Source organism: Nelumbo nucifera, chromosome 8 (genome assembly GCF_055504915.1).
Source record: "Nelumbo nucifera cultivar China Antique chromosome 8, China Antique-T2T, whole genome shotgun sequence".
Taxonomy (NCBI): domain Eukaryota; kingdom Viridiplantae; phylum Streptophyta; class Magnoliopsida; order Proteales; family Nelumbonaceae; genus Nelumbo; species Nelumbo nucifera.
Window position 1 is genome coordinate 29,638,364 of NC_142656.1, and position 20,386 is coordinate 29,658,749.

The 20,386-nt window shown below is 35.7% G+C and overlaps 1 protein-coding gene across 2 annotated transcripts in view; it reads left to right on the forward strand.

The window, feature by feature from the left end:
* LOC104586692 (exocyst complex component EXO84B-like) overlaps nucleotides 1–18,637 on the forward strand; it is a 37,510-nt gene extending 18,873 nt beyond the window's left edge. For both annotated transcript variants that reach the window (XM_088893094.1, XM_088893093.1), the window contains 5 exons: nucleotides 1,262–2,318; nucleotides 4,793–5,308; nucleotides 14,881–15,069; nucleotides 15,162–15,298; nucleotides 18,105–18,637. In XM_088893094.1, coding sequence (XP_088749220.1) covers nucleotides 1,262–2,318; nucleotides 4,793–5,308; nucleotides 14,881–15,069; nucleotides 15,162–15,298; nucleotides 18,105–18,267 — 2,062 coding nt within the window. In that variant the 3' untranslated portion in view covers nucleotides 18,268–18,637. The remainder of the gene's footprint in view (nucleotides 1–1,261; nucleotides 2,319–4,792; nucleotides 5,309–14,880; nucleotides 15,070–15,161; nucleotides 15,299–18,104) is intronic.
* The last annotated feature ends 1,749 nt before the right edge of the window (nucleotides 18,638–20,386 follow it).

The following is a 20,386-nucleotide window of genomic DNA, read 5'->3' on the forward strand; positions in this document are numbered from 1 at the left end:
AAATTTGGAAGTGTGAAAATAAACTACCATTTAAGTTCTGCTTACCATAAAAGTGTACTGTGGACTACTGTTTTAGAAGCAAGAGGCACAAGAAAAGCACAATGGTCTTCTAGTGCCCAAGGTGCAAAGGCATAGGAAGAGGCATATACTAAGATGAATCAAGACAATTTTTCAAAAAAATTCGTAAGCATAACATCTAAAACTAATTCAAAATGAAGTGCTTCAAGCACTAAACAGTTCAAGTATGTGAAACTTTGAATGTGTTTTTTCTCCTCCCAGTTGCAACCTTGGCTAGTGTAATGTTAGATGTCTTGTATTCCCAATCTTAGGAGGTTGGGGCCTTTATGAAGGCAGAGGACTGATAGATCCTGGAGTCAGAGGAAAAGGACCAAACCCATCTGGGGGTGCCCTTGAGCTGAATATTTGGCTTGTACTTGAGGCGGGGTGGTTTTGTGGTTTTGATCACTATTCATTTATTTTATAGTTATGGATCAAAGATCAATTATATTGTTTTTGCTTCTTTAGTGGAAATTTTGCTGATTGAGATCCTATCTGTGACAGCTGTGGCTTCATGTTTTCATAGGGTCTTTGTTTTTGTGTCTTTTAAACGTTAATAGATTACTAGTGCATGCACACCGATAAAAAGGTAATTTATAAGTTAATATACAATAACAAAGGTTAAAAACATAAGAACGCATAAAAAGGTAAACAGAACAGTCAATTTATAAAAGGTGCATGCTTGGAACAAAGCACAAGGCGACCTTACTCGTTCTTAGGTGCACTAGACATGTGAGTTTTGAAAGGGGCATTGCCTGGGTTCAAGTGAGGCATGTGCTTTAAAATGTACCTTGCCTGTGTGCCTTTTAAAATGGAATAGTATTGTGAAATTCCATCTGGTTGTCATTTTCGGCTTGCATTATTTATCATGTCTATAGTCATCTTCATAATCATTCTTTAGAATTTATAATCATCTACAGAAAGCAGTTGTACTTGTTTGTGAGGTGATTATAACCTTAAAAGAACTATCTTGTAATTCTTGTTCTATATGGCCAAATATCTCTCTCTTCTTCTCTGCAGATTTGGAACTTGCAGGCATAAGCATAACTTGAATTTTTTACTTAAATTAATTTTGTGCATTTCTGAATCTGGTACTCTTTTCTCCTTAAGCCTTCTATATTTATAAATGGTTGTAATTGCTGTATCACCATGTTCCATGTTATGACATTTGACACTGAGTATTGTTATTTCTGTTTATTTGCAGAACATCAAAGGAGATATCAGATCTAGAAGGGGAGCTTTTGTCAATCAGAAACCTTCTATCTACTCAGGCAGCTCTTATTCATGGTTTAGCTGAAGGAGTCAAAATTGATTCTTTGCCATCCAATGCTTCTGAAGGTTCACCAGAACATGGCATATCTAAATTTGAAGATAAGGGGCTTTCAGATACAGAGAAATGGGCACTGGAGTTCCCTGATGTACTTGACGTCTTGCTAGCTGAGAGGAGAGTGGATGAAGCTTTGGCTGCCCTTGATGAGGGTGAAAATGTAGTTGCAGAAGCAAAAGAAAAGAAAACACTGAGTCCAGCTGCACTTCTTTCACTACAGATTGCCATTACTGAACGGAGACAAAAGTTATCTGATCAGCTTGCTGAAGCTGTTTGCCAACCTTCTACTCGTGGCAGTGAGCTTCGTGCAGCTGTTTTGGCTCTTAAAAGACTTGGAGATGGTCCCCGTGCTCATACTTTGCTACTTAATGCTCATTACCAAAGATTTCAATATAATATGCAAAGTCTTCGACCTTCAAGCACCTCATATGGAGGAGCATATACTGCTGCTCTCTCGCAGATAGTTTTCTCTGCCATCGCTCAGGCTGTGAGTGATTCTTTAGCTATTTTTGGCAAGGAGCCAGCATATACATCTGAGCTTGTGATGTGGGCTACAAAGCAGACAGAGGCTTTTGCACTTCTTGTCAAGAGACATGCATTGGCCTCATCAGCAGCTGCTGGAGGTCTAAGGGCTGCTGCAGAGTGTGTTCAGATAGCATTAGGCCATTGTTCATTGTTGGAATCTCGTGGTTTGGCACTTTGCCCCATTCTCTTGAAACAATTTAGGCCTAGTGTTGAGCAAGCATTAGAGGCTAATTTAAAACGAATTGAAGAGAGCACTGCTGCATTAGCTGCTGCTGATGATTGGGTGCTCACTTATCCTCCAACTGTTACACATCAATCTGGTAGAACCTCAAATGCATCTATTGGCTCTGCAACGGCATTTCACCATAAACTTTCAAGCAGCGCTCACCGCTTCAATTCCATGGTCCAGGTAGATGCTTTATGTTCAGCCTAAACTATATTCTATTGTGTCATGTAAAATGTTTATAAGAGTAATTTTCTACTGAAGTAAAATCTCACCTTTAGGCTTTAGTTACAACAGTAAGGTATAACCAATCAGTCACTTGACATTGTATATTGCATGTGTTGGATGGTTTTCTTAACGAATAACATAGTTTTGCTTTATTAATTCAGAATACTATAATATGAAGAATATTTTATTCATTAGGAGTTAAAGATTTTACTTGTCTGTTATTGTGAAGAACCTAATATGCTAACACTATTGTCTCTGTATCTTTTCTAGTTGAAATCCATTACATGAACTTGATGGCAAGATGACTGTATGGGCTGATGCATACTGGTCATAGTTAAGAAAATTATACCTTTAGTTTATTCATAGTTAAGAAAATTACTATCTTAAGCTCAAAGTGACTTGTTCCATTCTGTAAAGTTCAAAAGTAAGAGTTAGACCCTTCTTTTCTGTCAGTGGTTTTATCTAAAGCAAGATTTTGATGCCCTAAATAATTATGATATTTACATTCCAATGTTCCTATTTTCTTCACATTGAATGCAAATGAGCTATTTTTTCAGAGTAAGTCATGTGGTTTTTGGGCCTGAACTAAAACTCAAAAGGCTTGTGACCTATTCTTGAGATGTGGGAAAAAACTTGCCTGATAGCTTGATGTAATGTCATTAGATAGGTTGTTAGATCACCGATGTGACAAGCCCAGGGTTTTGTGATTTGAAGAGGGATTAAGTCATGGCCAATTGATGGACAACCAACAAATTTTTGATGGGGGTATTCTAAAGTTTTTTGAAGTTTTAAGTTAAAATGTTGTATTTTATGATGCATTTTGGAAGATAGCTTGTCAAGAAATTACTTATTGTGCAGAAATTCATACCAAATTTTTATTTTATCAAATATTAATTCTTAGATGGTTTCCTTAGGAGCTTTACTGTGTCTTGAAGTCGTTGCAAGTTAGAGAGTGTTTAAGATTCTTTACATTCGGGAAGTATGCTGGACATGGTAGAGTGAACTGGAGCCATGGACAATTTGTGGGAGAGGTCTTAAGAAAGCTAAGAAATGACCTATGGTGTTTTGTCTGAAGAGAGAGAGAGAAGAAACAGTTAAAGGTTCATCTAATACTTTTAGAGGCAGAGGGAAATGTGGTAGGAGGAAGAAAGTGTGCTGGTGCATTGGGGATGTAGTTGTATGCTTCGATGGTCAAAATGGGCTTTCATGATATTTTTAATTTTTAAGCTATCATTTTATTGATATTCATGTGCTGCCTAACTTTGCAAAACTTTTATAACATCAACGAACTTTTATAGCATTTTTATTAAAATATACTTCTTATATCTTGTAGAAGTGTTTGTGCTGTAAGTTATGCTGTGAAACTGTTCATGTAGTATTCAGTTTTGTATTGGATGTGTACCTGATATGGTTATAGTAAGCAATAGCATGTAAAGGTACCTGGTTATTGAAGCTCTTACATGAAGATATATTTCTATTCAGAACTTAAGCACTTTGCATATTTTTTTGTTACTGGTTAGTATTCCAGTGTCTGAACTGTGGAGCTGGAGCTTGAATTGAAGTGGAAATATTGGAGTGTCAAAAATGAAATGCTCTGAAGGATAGGAGTTGTAGTTTAGATATGTGTGTATATACACATACATATATGCATATACAAACCCATTAACTTACTGTATTTTTCAGGTATTTATGCCTTGTTAATCGTTAAAACTGTATTGATTATTAAAATTCTTAATGCTATTTTGTGTAGCACATTCAAAGAGAAGGGATTGGATTATTCATCTTGGTTAATAGGTGATTCTATGTGGACTGAGTTACTAGCTGCAGTACATGGGATCCAGATTAGTAACCAGATTGGGGTGGAAAAATTTCTAGTTGAAGGAGACTCAAAGGTGGTTGTGGGATGGCTGTTGGATCCAGATTCTGTCATTTGGAGTTACAGGGACAACATAAAAAAGTGAAATGGTTAACAAGGTACATGACAATTAGAATCCAATGGGTGGGCAGATTGGCAAATGCAATGGCTGACTTTCTTGCTAAACGAGGGGTTTCCCAGGAACTATTATATTCGGCTGCTTTGTAATTTTAGTTTTTGAAAACCTGTAATCGCTGTTGTTAAAGGAAAGGTTGCATCTTGTGCCTCTCCTAGGGATGCTTGTAAAAATTTACCCTCTTGATTAATGAAATTTCCATTCAATTATCAAAATAAAAGGAAGGAATATAATACCCCAACATGTGGTTGGGAATCATAATCATAACTAGTAAATGATTCATGGGTATGTTTACAAATATGTTTTAAGTGTGGCCTGTAATTCTTGTCCCATGAGAGTTGTGGTTAATTAGTTTGATGGCATTTGTATAAACTGTCTATTACTTGTAGACTTGTGAACTTTTCCTCCTAATATTGCTTCTTGTTTCAATTAATCTTCCAGGATTTCTTTGAAGATGTAGGACCGCTCCTCAGTATGCAATTAGGAGGTCAAAGCCTGGAAGGCCTGTTTCAAGTATTCAACTCATATGTTAGCTTACTCATAAATGCGTTGCCAGGTTCAATGGAAGAAGAAGGAAGACCGGAAGGCTCTGGAAATAAAATTGTTCGGATGGCTGAGACTGAACCTCAGCAGATTGCTTTGCTAGCAAATGCATCTTTATTAGCGGATGAACTGCTACCACGGGCTGCCATGAAGCTTTCTCCACTGAACCAGAATGGTATTAAGGATGAACCTCGTAGAAGAGTTACTGACAGGCAAAACCGTCATCCTGAACAAAGAGAATGGAAGAGGCGCCTCCAGCGCTCTGTTGATAGATTAAGAGATAGTTTCTGTCAACAACATGCTCTTGATCTCATTTTCACTGAAGATGGCGATACCTTTCTTAGTGCAGACATGTACATAAATATGGATGGGAATGCAGATGAAATTGAGTGGTTCCCCTCTCAAATATTTCAGGTATTTCAGATGATGAGATCTTTCAATTTGGTTCTCATTGTACTTTGCCAATTTGACTTGTTATCATACTCAAGTTTAAGTTCATTCTTTTCAATATGTTCCAGATTGCTTTTACTGCACAAAAGTTGGGCAGCTCCTCTAAGTGCTGGTTAAATACTCTAAATAAACCTTAGGAAACACAATATTATAATTAAGCTTGCTTAAACAACCCAAAAGCATCATATACAAAATCTTGAAAATTAACAAGTAACATTGCCAGTCTGCTACATGATATATTTTATTTTATTTTATCTTTCTATTTCTTTGGTAAAATACAGGGTTCTGGTAATACTGTTAACCTTCAAATGTACCAAACCTGAAGTTGATGGGTCTAGATCAAACATGGAGAGGCTGAAAAGTACATAGACTGAGGTAGTAAAAATGATCAAGACCAAAACAAAGAAATAGTAAAAATGATCCAAAGCTTACAATTTAATAGGGGTATGATTCTCATAGAGTGGAGTGGAAAATCAGGGTTGGCCTACCCCATATAGTTGCAATGATGTTTTGTTGAGTTGACTTCTACTGGACATCCATGGTTGTGATGTTGTGTGAGTATACACTGAATATGAATAAGAGGCAGAGGTGGGGAAGGGAAAAGAAACCATGAATGAAGATATTATATATCTTCTCCATCCTTTTCTAGTAGTCATTTTGTAATTTGCAGATTTTCTCAAATTCTTGGGTAAATTTAATTTTTTTTGGTGTTATTTTCACCAAAAGTAAGAGTAATGTAAGGTTGGCCAGAAATAAAAGGCAGAGCTCAGCTGGAAGCAGTAGTACTCTGGCTTTGTTGAAGATAGAGGTGGGAAAGAAGAAATTGGGGTCTTAAACTGAAGATAAAAAAGAAAGATGTTGTGCAGAGAGAAGAGGAGGTTCCAGGACAGGAGGATGACTTAGAGGAAGATGAGACTGAAGAGGAGAAGATGAGGAGGCAATTGTTGATAAACTAAGGGAAATAGAAGAAAATGTGGAGTTAGAATAGTTGGTGGAAATCAAAGTGCAAGTAAACAAGTTATTATGGTTATCTATTTTAGGTGGGGAAATAACCCTAAGCTATTCAGGTGGGCATTGGTCTACTCAAGGTCTTAAAACTGCTAGCTACACAGAATTGGAGGAATGTGCTAATAGAAAGGGACTGCAAGGTTGTTTTAACTTGGCTAAACTCTGAAGAGGATCCTCCTTGGAGACTCAGATCTTTGGTTAGAAAAGCGTTCGTTCTGGTCAGAAGTCAGAACTATTCATTCAGGTGGATTCTCATATATGCTAATTCCCTAGCCAACCGCTTGGCTAGAGAAGGTGTTCCTAGGCATGGTTTGATTGGGGGATTCCAGGTCCAGTGGCCTTATAGTAACAGGGTTTGCTTTTATTGTCACTTTTTCTGTGTTCTTTGCCGGTTTTTTACATTCTTTGCAGCCTTTGTTTAAAGATTTGTCCATTTGACTTGATTTAGTTGCATTTGATATATTATTCTGTTACCCATTCAACAAGGTCAAGATGTCCATTTGACCTGATTTACAGTGGAAGGTACACCTTACCAAATATGGATAGTAGCAGCAATGAAGATGGAGCTTACATGGCTATGGATTGCTTACATGGAGCCTCTTCGTTGGATGGTGAAGGTAAACGATCAACTACAGAAGCAGCCCAACCATCTGCCTTAGCAAAAGAAGGGTTGCAGCTTACTAATTCTTTGAAGCAAAGTTGACCATTGATGGTTAATCAAAGGGTCCAGTTTAAATCTTTTGCAGAAGTGTCAGACCTACCTGACATCCTCAGCAAGGAAAAAAGGGTGGGAAGATGTAAAGACGTGGCTAAACCAGGTACTAAGGTTGTTCACTCAACTGAACCGGAAAATAACAAAGTTGGGGCTGAACCAGGAGGCCAGATTAAAAACCCTTCTGAACCGTGTTCAACCAAAGCATGTGATAACTCAAAATCCTTTAGGGGATGAACAAAGGGGTCTATCATCTTCCCTGCTGCAACCTCTCTCCCCTCTGTTTGAAGTCTCAAAGAAATGGGGCTCGAAGGAACCCTCCTCAGGCAATGCTAGCAGGATTTCAAGAAGGTTCTTAGGAGGTTCAAATCTAGTTTGGAGATTGGTTTGTTCAGAGAACTCCACAACACCTGACCCAATCCAAGGTATTTTAGAGAGCCTAGAGGAGATTGGGAGGATCTTCAAGTCTTTGAAAACAACGAAGACAAAGAGGTAAATCGACTATCAAGGATTGGCAGTATTGGCTCTGCAAAAACTTATAAAGTTCTAGATGAATATTGTCTGGGAAGCAAGCTTTTATTCGAAGATAAATCTCTGGAAAGGATGGTTGAGTTGACAGAAGCAGAAAGAGAAGAACCAACCCTTCCTGTGAAACAAGGTCACTACAACCTGAAGAGCACACACTACAGTGCAATCTGTGCAAGGCCAAAAATAGGATCAACGATTTAGGAATTTTGGTAACCCTACTATTTTAAGCAGAGAAGCATAGGAGGAACAGAAACATGATGTTGTTCAAGGTGAATTCTCAAGAGAAAGGTGACAAAGAAGGGCCAGATTCAAGGGAAGCTTGCAAAATATTGGAATATGGAAACTCTAACCCCTACCCTCCTCTAGTTCCTGATTGCAATTTTAAACCTGTGTCCTCTTGTCCTCCTCTTTCTATGTTTGCAGATCCAGTTCCAGTTCAGATGACTGAATGTTGAGAGTGCCTTTGTACTTGAAGTAGGGATCATGAGAGAGGAATAGGAGGGTGATGATAGTTAGGGTAGAATTTTAGATTTAGTGGTTAAAAGTTTATCAGTGTTGTTGGAAGAGGAGGACAGGAAAACTGGAGGAGAAGCTGGGTCTTTTGGCCTATGAGGGGAAGCCATAGAACTGAAAAAAGGAGAAGACTTCAGATGCTAAAGTCTACTCCAGAACAAGAAAAGGAAAGGGGGAAGGAAAGAAGGCTGATACAGAATATGGATGTGAAACTTAAATGTGTCAAACGATCTGTAATGTTTTTGCTGATGTGCTTGCAAAACAAGGGGTGGAGAGAAGTCAACTATTTTGGGCTCAGTTGTAATTGTTTTTTACTGTTGTTCAATGGGGAGAGTTAAGAAAGGTTACCTCTCCTCTTCTTGTAATTTTGTGTTTAATCAATGAAAGTTTTCAGTTATTGATCAAAAAAAAAAAAAAGAACAGAAGGAAAGAAGCCTAATCTCTCTCTCTCTCTATATATATAAATATATAAAGAAGGAAGCCTAGGAATTTTCTCCTTTTTATGATTTTTTTATATTTTATTCCATGTAATTTTTGAAACAATTAATGAGATGCTCTCCTTTCCCATAAAAATTACCTAAAATTTCTCTCTCTCTCTCTTTCTCTCTCTCTCCCCCTCCCATACGTTTCCAATAACCTAAATAATCCCCTATCCTAAAATTTCTCCTAAACTACCTCCCCCACTTTCTCCTAAATTATCTCTAATTCCTATTTATCCTCTCACACACTTTTTATCTATATCTATCCAAAGAAGGTTTGCATTAAAAATTTTAAGAATTATTTAAATATTTTAACTAAATTATATAATAACTTTAAAATATTTATTAAAAACACAAAAAATAATTATAATAGATTTAATAATATTCATATTATTAATAATTTTATATTTTTACAAAATTATCTTAAATAACCAAATCTTAAATATTTTAAATACTTTACATACTATTTAAATATTTAGGTAACTAAGTATATTAAATAACAAAATATTTAAAATGACTAGATTTTAAATAATTAATTTAATATTTAGAGATAAATATTATTTGAGATTGCACTATTTATTGACTAATTTAATATATTTATAGTTTTTATTGTATTTTCATTATCAATATATTTTCAATAGTTGTGTATGTTCACTATAAATTTTCAATAATCATTTTAGATTAAACTATTGTTATTTATTAGAGATTAAACTATTAATTTAGCTGAAATTAGGAGAGTTCATGAGTTAGTTCGGTTCGATTGTAAGCTGTTTGGCCAACCAAACCGACTTGGTCAGGTTGGGGAGTTGGTTACCTGAAACGACTAACAATTAGTGAAAACCAACCAACTCAGGTTGTATTGGTTTTGGTCGGTTTTCAATTTGGTTGGTTAGTTCAAAAAATTTAAATTTTAAAATTAAGTTTAAATTTATAAAAATTGCAGTGGCATTATTAAAAAATAAATTTGTGATATAAAATATTTTAGACTAATAAATATAAGAATTTTCCCACTTTCCTGTATTAAAAATTATATTTAAAATATAAAATATTAATATATATCTATGGTCTGGTTATTCGATTTTGGTCGGTTTACAAATGGCCAAAGCAAAACTGATCCAACCTGATCGGGTTGGGAAATTATTGAACCAAAGCTGATCGAAAGTACTAGAAAATTGACCAACTCGGGTCAAGTTGGTCGGGTTTTCGGTTTCATCAGTTTGATAAACAACCTACTTGAAATTAATTATTATTATTTTTGTATTGTAAAATACTATTAAAAGTAATATATAAAATATAAATAATTAGTAATTATTTAAAAAGTTAAAAGTATAAGACGATTGTGTAGTCTTATGTGTTTCTATTGTTTAGCTTTCGCTTAACAAATCCCGTGCATTGCATGGGTCCCAACTAGTAATAATAAAAGAAAGGGGAAAAGGAAGGGGATACTAAATGGAGGATACTAAAAGGAAGGTGTGACAAGGGAAAGGAAACTGTTAGGGTCCTAGTTTGATAGAGAATGAAGATCATTAGTTGGAATGGAAGGGGAAAGGCAGGTGTGACAAGGGAAAGGAAACTATTAGGGTCCTAGTTTGATAGAGAATGAAGATCATTAGTTGGAATTGGAAGGGGAAAGGAAATTGTGAAGGTCCTTAGTCTAATAGAAAATGAAGATCATTAGTTAGAATTTGAGGGTTTAGGGAGTGCAAGGAAAAGAAGACTAATAAGGTGTGTTTTAGGGAAAGAGAAGCTACATATGTTTATGGTCCAAGAAATTAAACTTTCAAAGATAGATAGGAGGTGGATTAGAAGCATTCGGCGAACTAGAGGGTTAAGTTGGGCCTTTGCACCTTCTTGGGGAACTTTAGGGGGAATACCCACTTTATGGAAAATGAGGAAATGGAGTGCCTAGAGGAACTAATTGGGAACTATTTGGTCTCTATTTAAAATTAAAGGAGCTAATGATGGGCGGGGATGAATTCCGACCTGTCTATGGCCCAAATTCTTGTAGAGAGAGACCGACTTTGGGAGGAGTTGAGTGTAGTGAGAGGGTTGTGGGGGGACCATGGTGTCTAGGGGAGACTTCAATGTTTTAAGATTTTCAAGGTAAATAAACAACTCAAACCAAGGTATTACTCTCAACATGAGGAAATTTAATAACTTGATTGAGATCTTTAAGTTGAAGGAATCCCCATTTTTACAAGCTGATTACACATGGTCAAACTTTTAAGCCAACCCAATATGTTCCAAATTGGAGAGGTTCCTTTGCTTGGTAGAATGGGAAGATTTGTGGGAAAACCTAACTAGGTCCTTGCCTAGGGTATCAGACAGTTGCCCTATCTCTCTAGGACAGGATTTGTTGTTTGGTGGTCTATCATTGTTTCTTTTTGAGAATATGTGGTTGGAGGATCGTCAATTCAAGGAAAAAGTAAAATCTTGGTGGAGTAAGGAAAGGTCGAGAAGTAGGCAAAAGGGTGTTAGTTTTATTAAACTAAAAGCAATAAGTAGAAAGCTCTAAGAGAGGAGGAGGAGAGAGGAGAGGAGAGAAGAAGATTGAGAGCCAAAAGTTGTGCTGGTAGTGCTAGCATTGGTAATTTGGTATTTATGTTAGGGTGATCAAAAAATAAAGTAAAATACAATTTTGCCCCTTACGCATAGTTGTCAAGGTGACTAGGTGAGGCTAGGCGACCATGGGGCGCCCACCTTGTGTTTAGGCGCCTGCCTAGTCACCTAGGCGCCTGCGTAAGTCTCTGGGCGGTCGCCTAATATACAAAACTATAGGTGTTTGGGCGAGGCGACACTGTAAAACCGCTTAGTCGCCTAGATGATGCTTAGGTACCCGCCTAGGGTGGACCTAAGACAGCCTTCAACACTCCCCCTCAAGTTAGAACATAGATGTTAATCATGCCCACAAGTTTCTCTTTGGAATTGACATAGGGTGTACGCACTTCCCCACTAACAAGTTTTTCCTTGCCCGAGGGGCTGATGGATTTGCCAATAGTCATCTTTCTGCCCTCTTTTTTTTTCGAGGTGTGTTTTGGTTATCCAGTTTAGGTTAGACCGGGGCCCTGTTGTGGGATGCTATTTGGTGTGTTGTTTTGCTTTGCTGCTTTTGGCCCTTGAGTGGGTGTTCCTGGGTTGGGAATGATTCTTTCAATGCCTGTTTGGCCTTGTTACCTTTTGTATACTTCTTGTATATTTTCTTTCCTTTCTTTTTCAATAAAAATACCTAACCTTTTTCAAAAAAAAAAAAGGAAATGCTTGGTTTTATCATGGAGAATTGGGTTGGCTACAATGTTGATTGTTTTACAATACAAAGTAATGGGACTATCAATCGTAAATTCCAGCTCACCCAACAAATTTTTTATCCACATAATCTTAATCACTCCATGAGACATTGCTCTATATTCAGCTTCAACACTAGACCTAGCCACTACTTTTGTTTCTTGCTTCTCCATGGGACTAGGTTCCCTCCCAAAAAGGTATAGTAACATTGGTGGGTTTTTGTCATCAATTGATCGTACCTGAATTTGCATCTGTATACATTTTAACCTTCAAATACCCATGCTTCTAGAACAAGAAACTAGCACATGGGAATTTCTTAAGATATTTGATGATTCTCTTAGCTACTTCTAAGTGGGTGGTCTTAGGGGCATGGATGAACTGACTAAGAACACCCACAACATAAGCATTGCTTGGCCGGGTTATGGACATATATAAGAGTCCTCCCACAAGTCTCTGAAATTGCATAACATCTTTGACAATTTCACCATGATAGTTACCTAATTGTGATTTGGATTAATGGGGAGTCAACTGGCTTCACCCCCAATTTTCCTAAATTTTTTAATAGATTTAGTATGCATTTCCTTTGTGAAATGAAGATCCCCTTTTGTGAGTGCGCAACTTCAAATCCAAGAAAATACCTTAACGGATCTAGATCTTTCACCTCAAATTGAGTAGCAAGGAACTCATTCAAGTTCTGAATTTTAGATTTCCAATCACTGATGGTAACTATATCATTATAACATATACTATTAGGTCTGCAATTTTACTTTCCTTTCTTTTCACAATGTATGGTCAGACTGACATTGTTTGTAGCCTTTTTTGTTGCATGGCTAAATGAAACCTATTGAACCAAGTCCTTGGTGATTCGTTTAAGCCATATAAGGAGTTCTTTAACCTGCACACTTTATGTAAAGCATTGATCTCTTCTTTCATTGCATTTGTTCATTCAGGCATTAAGAGAGCTTTTGCCACATTCTTAGGAATGTTCACACTTTCCTGGCCTTTGTGACAATGAAAGAAAACACGGAAGGAAGGAGGAACAAGAAGAGGAGGGAGCTGAACCTAAGCATGTTTCTCCTCATTCCTACTTTTCCCTTGAGGAGAAATAGGGAAAAAAGGGTGACTCTCAAAGAAGGAAACATTCATAGAAACATAGTACTTCTGGCTCTGGGAAATAGGATCAAGGCACTAATATCTCTTTTAAGAAGAGGGATATCCTAGAAAAACACAGGGAATAACACAAGGATCTAGTTTACCACGAGTGGGAGACATGTCTTGAATGAAACAACGATAACCAAACACATGTATGAGAATAGGAAATAATGGAGACTTGGGAAACAAGTGTTGATGTGGGGCCTTGTACTCCAACCAATGAGATGGCATAAGGTTAATGATTTATGCAACATGTAAAACAATCTCTAGCCAAAACCATTTTGGGTCATCCATATGTATTAGTAATCCACAAGCAACTTCAAGAAGATAGAGGTTTTTTCTTTCAGCAACGACATTTTGTTAGGGTGTTTGTTTACAAGAGATGCGGTGAAGGGATCTACACGAAGCAAGAAACTCTATGAGATAACTATGAAAATATTCTTTGGCATTGTCGGATTTGAAGATTTGGATTTTAGTTTGAAATTGAGTGAAGATCATGCATTGAAAATCTTTTACAATTTTTGGCACTTCATGTATGGATTGCATGGGATACACCCATGTATATTTAGAGTAGTCATCAATAACTGTAATAAAGTACTTGTTGCTAGTCTCAAAAGGCAAAGTAATAGGGCTCCAAACATCAGAATAAACAATATGGAAAGGAAATTCAGATTTATTATTTCTTGAAGAAAAATAAGTTCTACAATGTTTACTCAGCTAACAAGTTTGACATATAAAATCTGACATTGACATTGACTTGAACATTTTTGGAAACAAAATTTTCAATGACTCAAAAGATAAAATGACCAAGACAAATATGTCACAGATAGTCTTGACTCTTATTAGATTAACTCTTAGACTTTGTGATTGCAAGACTAGCCTTATTCTCCAACATGTAGAGCCCATCCACCATACTACCTCTACCAGTCGTCTTCCCCGAGGTCAAATCCTGTATTACACAAGAAGGGAAGAAGGTCATTGAACAATTTAACGAATTGGTAATACTACCAACTAAAAACAAATTAATAGACAATTCTAGAACATGCAAAACATTAGAAAGAGTAAGGTCAAAGGGAAGGGAGATGGTTCCTTGACCAACAATGGTGGAGAGCGAACCATCAACTAGTCTCACCTTGTGCTTGCTAAAAAGAAGATGATAGGATTGAAAATAATTTGACTACCAGTCATATGGTTTGAGGCCCTAGAATTAATTATCCAAGGAGAGTTGGAGGAATGAGCAAACACATGGAAAGTTGTGGCAGAGTTACTTGATATAGTCACAAAGGAAGTTTTGGGAGGAGGGGTGGAATCCATTTGACGAATTACCCTACTATACAACTCCAAATGGTCACAGAAGGAATTAATGATATCTTTCCAAGGATTAGAGCCAGATGGACATCTTTGACTCACAGTAGTAGCAGAGGGCTGAGTCTTCCGAGAAGCCATATTTGGTGCTTTGAATTTCCTTGGACCCTACTGTCCTAGTTTCTTATTTTGATCTAAACCTTGTTTCTTACTCAACTCCAGAGCCCACTTCAGCTTCCCGTGGAGATTCTAACAAGTTTCATGAGTTTGCTGAGATCTCTGGCAATGAGTGCACCCTAATATGTCCTTGTCATTTACTTTCTTCTAGAAGTAGTCCACTATTTGAAATTCTCCTTTGTTAATGTGTTCTATATTTCTACTTTTATACTGTAATTTGTTGACTTCTTATTTTAAAAGATTAATTAGTATTCTATAAAAATATTGGCGTCATGCTTTTACTTCTGATGGATTCTTGCTCATATTTTTCTTTTTCTTATTTTTGAGGTCAAACTTCTATGGTTCAGCATACTTATTATATTGTTCTTGCAACTGTTCAGGATCTTTTTCTAAAACTTAATAGGATGGCAAGTATAGCTGCAGATATGTTTGTAGGAAGGGAAAGATTTGCTACACTGCTGTTGATGAGACTTACAGAAACTGTTATCTTATGGCTTTCAAATGATCAAAGCTTTTGGGATGATATTGAAGATGGACCTAGGCCTTTGGGTTCTCTTGGCCTTCAACAGGTTTATAAATTAAATTCCAGATACTTGATTCTGTCATTCATTTGTTTGATGAAAGGCCTGACCTTCAATTTACTTTGTGGATACTTGTACAGTTCTATCTGGACATGAAGTTTGCTATTTATTTTTCATCCCAAGGGCGTTACTTGTCTCGGCATTTGCATCAAGTTATCAATGACATCACAACTAGAGCCATTGCGGCATTTGCAACAACTGGAATGGATCCTTACAGGTACGCTCTTTAGTGGGTTTTTAGATTATTAGAAGATAATGTCTTTTTTTGTGCTTCATTTGTTTGAGTTGCAAACTGATTATGGGCATTACTCAAATTACAAAGGCACCTAACCATGGTTTGATCAGTACTGCATGCACCCCCTCCCATGCGACTTGTTAAAATCCGACCCAATCAAGTTGCACAACAAATAAGATGAATCTATCAGCACACCCACTGTATGAAGTCATAAAAATTTCAATCCTCACTTCAAAGTCTCTTATTTTAGGTTGTGACTGTCCATACCTGTGCTTTTCTTGGTTGGTTGTTGTTAATTGAATGAAATGTAATCATAAAAAATTTTTATGTTTATATTTCATTGATGTGGGACATGAATGCCATGGTAAAGAACTTGCACGGCCAACTTTCTGATCTTACCTAGGTTGTTGGTTTCAACCGGAAAGCTGGCATGCCTCTTTCTCACTTTTGAGATACGACATGATATTTTGTTTTATCGGTTATCTTATACTAACGAATAAAATAATATTAAGTTGCATACAGTATTCCCACCCTAAAAATGTTGCTCATGTGGCTATAATCTTGTTACCTGTGAATTGTCAATTATAAAGTTTTCTATTTTTTTATATAACAAATATGAAATTTAGTGCGTTGATGTCCCACAGCTGTCTCACCTGTGAACTGGTTAAAGGGATGAAAATGTGCCATGGATCATGAAGTTGGCCTAAAAGATCAGACCTTAAATATTACTCCCTTTAATTATTTAAGTTGTCATTCTTATAGAGTCCTATAATGTTAAGAATAACTGGAAAATAATAATATTTAGTATAATAAAATAATATTTATATGAGATGTGTCCTTGGGTTCCACTTTTTTGGGCTTGCCAAGTTGGACTTTCAGACACGTCTGGCTCCGATTCCCATGACCAAGTCCATGCAATACTGGCTTTGATGAGGAAAAATGAGCGGGGGTTTTGCCAGCTCAATTTTCAATGCCAGCTCAATGACCAAGTCCAGACCCCAATCCTTTTCAGTTTCCAATGCCAGCTCAATTTTGCTATTTTTTTTGGTCTAGGGGGGTTTTGCTCTGCTCTGGCTCGCTTGCCTCCACTTCGATACCTCCATTCAGTTGGTGTTATGCATCTTCATTCTTCTTAGTTCTTAATATAAAATATTATTATTAAAAATAAAGAAAGATGAGATCCTCCCTTCTCTTCTTCCTCTTTCCTCTGCCCCTCCTCTTAAGGAGGCTTGCACCTTTTACATTCTGAACTACACCTCACGCCTCTAGGTAGAGCAATGCCTCGGCGTCATGCCTCTGTGTTTTAAAATATTTTTCTATTTAGTTATTGATTATTATTCATATTAGACAAGACTTGACTACTTCATGATATATACTTTGACATATAAATGAAGTTCAAAGTTGCACCCCAAATTTGCCAAGTGGACCAGGTAGTTGACTCTTTGCTAAGCATGAATGGTCAATGTTATTTCTTCGTGATGGAGTAGCATCCTTGGACTTTGACAATTGGGAAAAGGCTGTTTTGCTTGTAATGCATATTCTACATTTCATATGATCCAGGAGAAATTTACTTGTTAAACCATTTTGTTGCAAGGATCAAAGTATCGTATTGGATAAGTCAGATATGGATACGGATAGGCTTTGGAAATGCATGGATACGAACGAAAGATATAGAAACGCTTGGATATGTTAGTGAAATGCATACAAAGCACATAAATTCATTAATAATACTAAACCAAAAGCTGAATTATCTATGAATAAGATATAAAGACCTGAGAAATGCATACTTCAATAGGTTATATGAAGAGAAATATTGCAATAAACAATACGACTCTAGAACATTCAAACATAGTACAATAATCATCATCCTTTCAATTTTATAATTATAATTTTCAATTTTTATTAATTTTTGGGAATACTTATTAATTTAGTATTTTATTTAAATAACAACTATTTTATAAATAGTAAATATGTTTTCATTTTTAACATATAATGTTTTATTTTACACATAATTGTAAACTAAAACAAATAAATCATTTAAGGTAGATAAAATAAATTATATTTAATTTTCAGTTTTTATTAAATCTTTTGGGAAAATTTAATCTTAAATTATTCGTTTCAGTTTTTATAATTATAATTTTTTGTTTTCCATTAATTTTGTTGGGAAAATTTATTTATTTAGTATTTCTATATAATAACTATTTTTCAAATAATAACTATGCTTTCATTTTTAACATATATTTATGTGTAAAATAAAATATATAAATCATTTAAGGTAGATGAAATATATTATTTTTATAATTTTTAGTTTTTATTAAATTTTTTGAAAAAAATAAATCTTAAATTATTTATTTCAATTTTCACAATACTATTTTTTAACTTGTATTAAAGATGAAAAACAATTCAAAAGTATTCAATGTACAATTTTGTCAAACTAGACATGGATATGTCTTCGTATCGGTGGATACGGTGCGATACGGGCCAATACGGAGACGTATCGTACTGATACGCATGACTCATGGGATACATATCCAGTTGTAGCGTATCCTATATCCACAATCATGGATACGGATACGATACGCCCTGTATCAGGAGTATTGTATCGATACCTTAATCCTTGCTTTGTTATAGAGGCTTTCGTGATATGTTGTCTGTTTTTATCATCTTTACTTATGTTTGCTGGCACTTACCTTGGTAATCTAATTTGAACTGATGGTTAATTAGTTTATTTGCAACACCTCTAATTATCTCATTTGCTGGAAGCTCAAAATCTAAGTTTTCTGATCAGTGTACTGGCGGAAGATGACTGGTTTAATGATATTTGCCAAGAAGCTATAGAGAGATTGACTGGAAAAACAAGAGTGACCAATGGGGATCGGGATCCCAACAGTCCAACTGCTTCTGTCTCAGCACAATCAATATCTTCCATTAAATCCCATGGCAGTTCTTGATGCAGTGGCACTAAACGTTGTAAATTAGAGGCAAAGCAAAACCAACCATGGAATTTCTAATGAGCAAACTGGTTGTACTATTGATCAACCAGAAGTTGCCCTATCTCATGGTTGCCTGCTCCTGGTGGTTGTGCTCATATCCTTGTATAAATAGTGAGCAATTTTCCCATTTTCTTTTTCTTTGTGGTGCTAGTGATTTTGATGCATGTGTGGTCATAAGTTAAGGAGTTCTATTTTTCGTTCATCTCCCAAGTGAGAGCATTGAATTTGTAAATGATGACGAGTTAGTTGTTTTTTATCCTGACTCCAAGTTGTACCATTCTTTGACTACTTTTGGTAAGGTATTCAATTGCCAAATGTTGATGAATCAGTTGTTTGGGATCCCGGTTCAAAGTAAAATCATTCTCACTACCTCTAGTAAGGCAGTATGCTCCGAAAAGAAAGGTAACATTTGTCTGGTTAACGTGTAGTCTATTTTATAGCCGGTTGCTCTGTGATTTAATCCCCAGGAAGATTTTGTTTTAGTCTGTTTAATGGTTTGCAATATCGAGGAGATTTGGTGGAATTTCCTTTACGTCTCTCCATTTTGCTCTAGGGCGATATAAAATTTTTCAGGAATTTTTTCTTTCCCAATATCTTTATATTTTAAAGATATATTAGCAATGTTCTAAACTTCATTTATGGACTATACTATTAAGATAAAAAATTTAGAATATCATAAAAATTTCCAATATTTCATTGACAAAAAATTCAATGGTTCAATGATTGTTTTACTATTTTAATAATGTGATTCACTTACTAAATCATTATAATTCAAAAGAAAAGTATAAAAAGGATACAAGATTTACAAATATTTTCCTAAACTGAAACAAAAGAAAACCTTTTCCTAAATGAACAAATGGTTTTTTTTTTTTTTTAATTTAAGAACACTATTCCAAATTCCAATATGTTTCACTTAAATGGGTATAATTCAAAAAGAAAAGTATAAATGGCACAACTACAAAAGAAGATTTTAAATTTAACATAGAGACAATAGTCAAGATGGCAATAAAGGGCACGCATAATGAAAAATAAATGGCTAAAAGACTAAAAGAAAGACCCAAAAAACTATTTAAACTCTTAGGGTCCATTTGGTTCATAGTTGAAATTGGAATCAGAATGGTCTATTCTTAATTTCCCATAGTCTGTTTGGTTCAGATAGGAATCAGAATTTGAATTGGAATCAGCTGGAATGAGATTTTATTCTCAAGAGGTGAGAATGGCCATTTTAGGAATGGAAATGGGGCGGGGATCATATTCCCCGTCCTCGGCCTCGATTCTGAAATTAACCCCCATCCCTGTCCCCGATCCTTGATGGGGATGGGTTCCCCATGGGGACCCGAATCCTTGAAATTTTTTTAGATAACAGTATTATTTTGAAAAATAAATAAATTTTTTAAATTATAAATAATATTTTAAATATATTTTGATATATACAAATATGATATAAATAATATAATAATATATATTTAATATATATATATATATATATATATATATATGTATGTATGTATGTATGTATGTATGTATATATATACATAATTGGGGTTGGGGTTGGGGTTGGGGTTGGGGTGGGGTGGGGTGGGGCAGGGCGAGGACCTCAATCCCCATCCCTAGGCCATTCCCTCAAATGGGGGAGTGTCATTCCATCAGGAATGCGATTCCAATTTTGTCCAACAATCAGACCCCTAGTCTTCTCTTGATTTTTTTAGTTTGCCATTGCTTTTTTAGCCTTTGATGTGTAATTATACTTCTATAGATCCTTGTAAGTTTATTTATTATTCCATGTTTTTAGAAAATTTCATTGATTTTTTTTTAGAATTTTCAAGTATCTTAGCGAAATTAATGAAATATCCCCAACATTTTGCCATCTTTCCACATTGAAATGTCAATCAATATCAGGATTATTGCGATTTGCGAACTATGATCTGTTGTCTATGCCATCGATGGTAGCCTGAACCCACTATTTAGACGCCGCCATACTATAGAGCAGATCAATTTTTGGTAGAAACCATCCCAAACAATTAGAATACTTAGATGGAACTCCGGCCATCGGTCTTCTCCCTTTTAGGCCATCGGT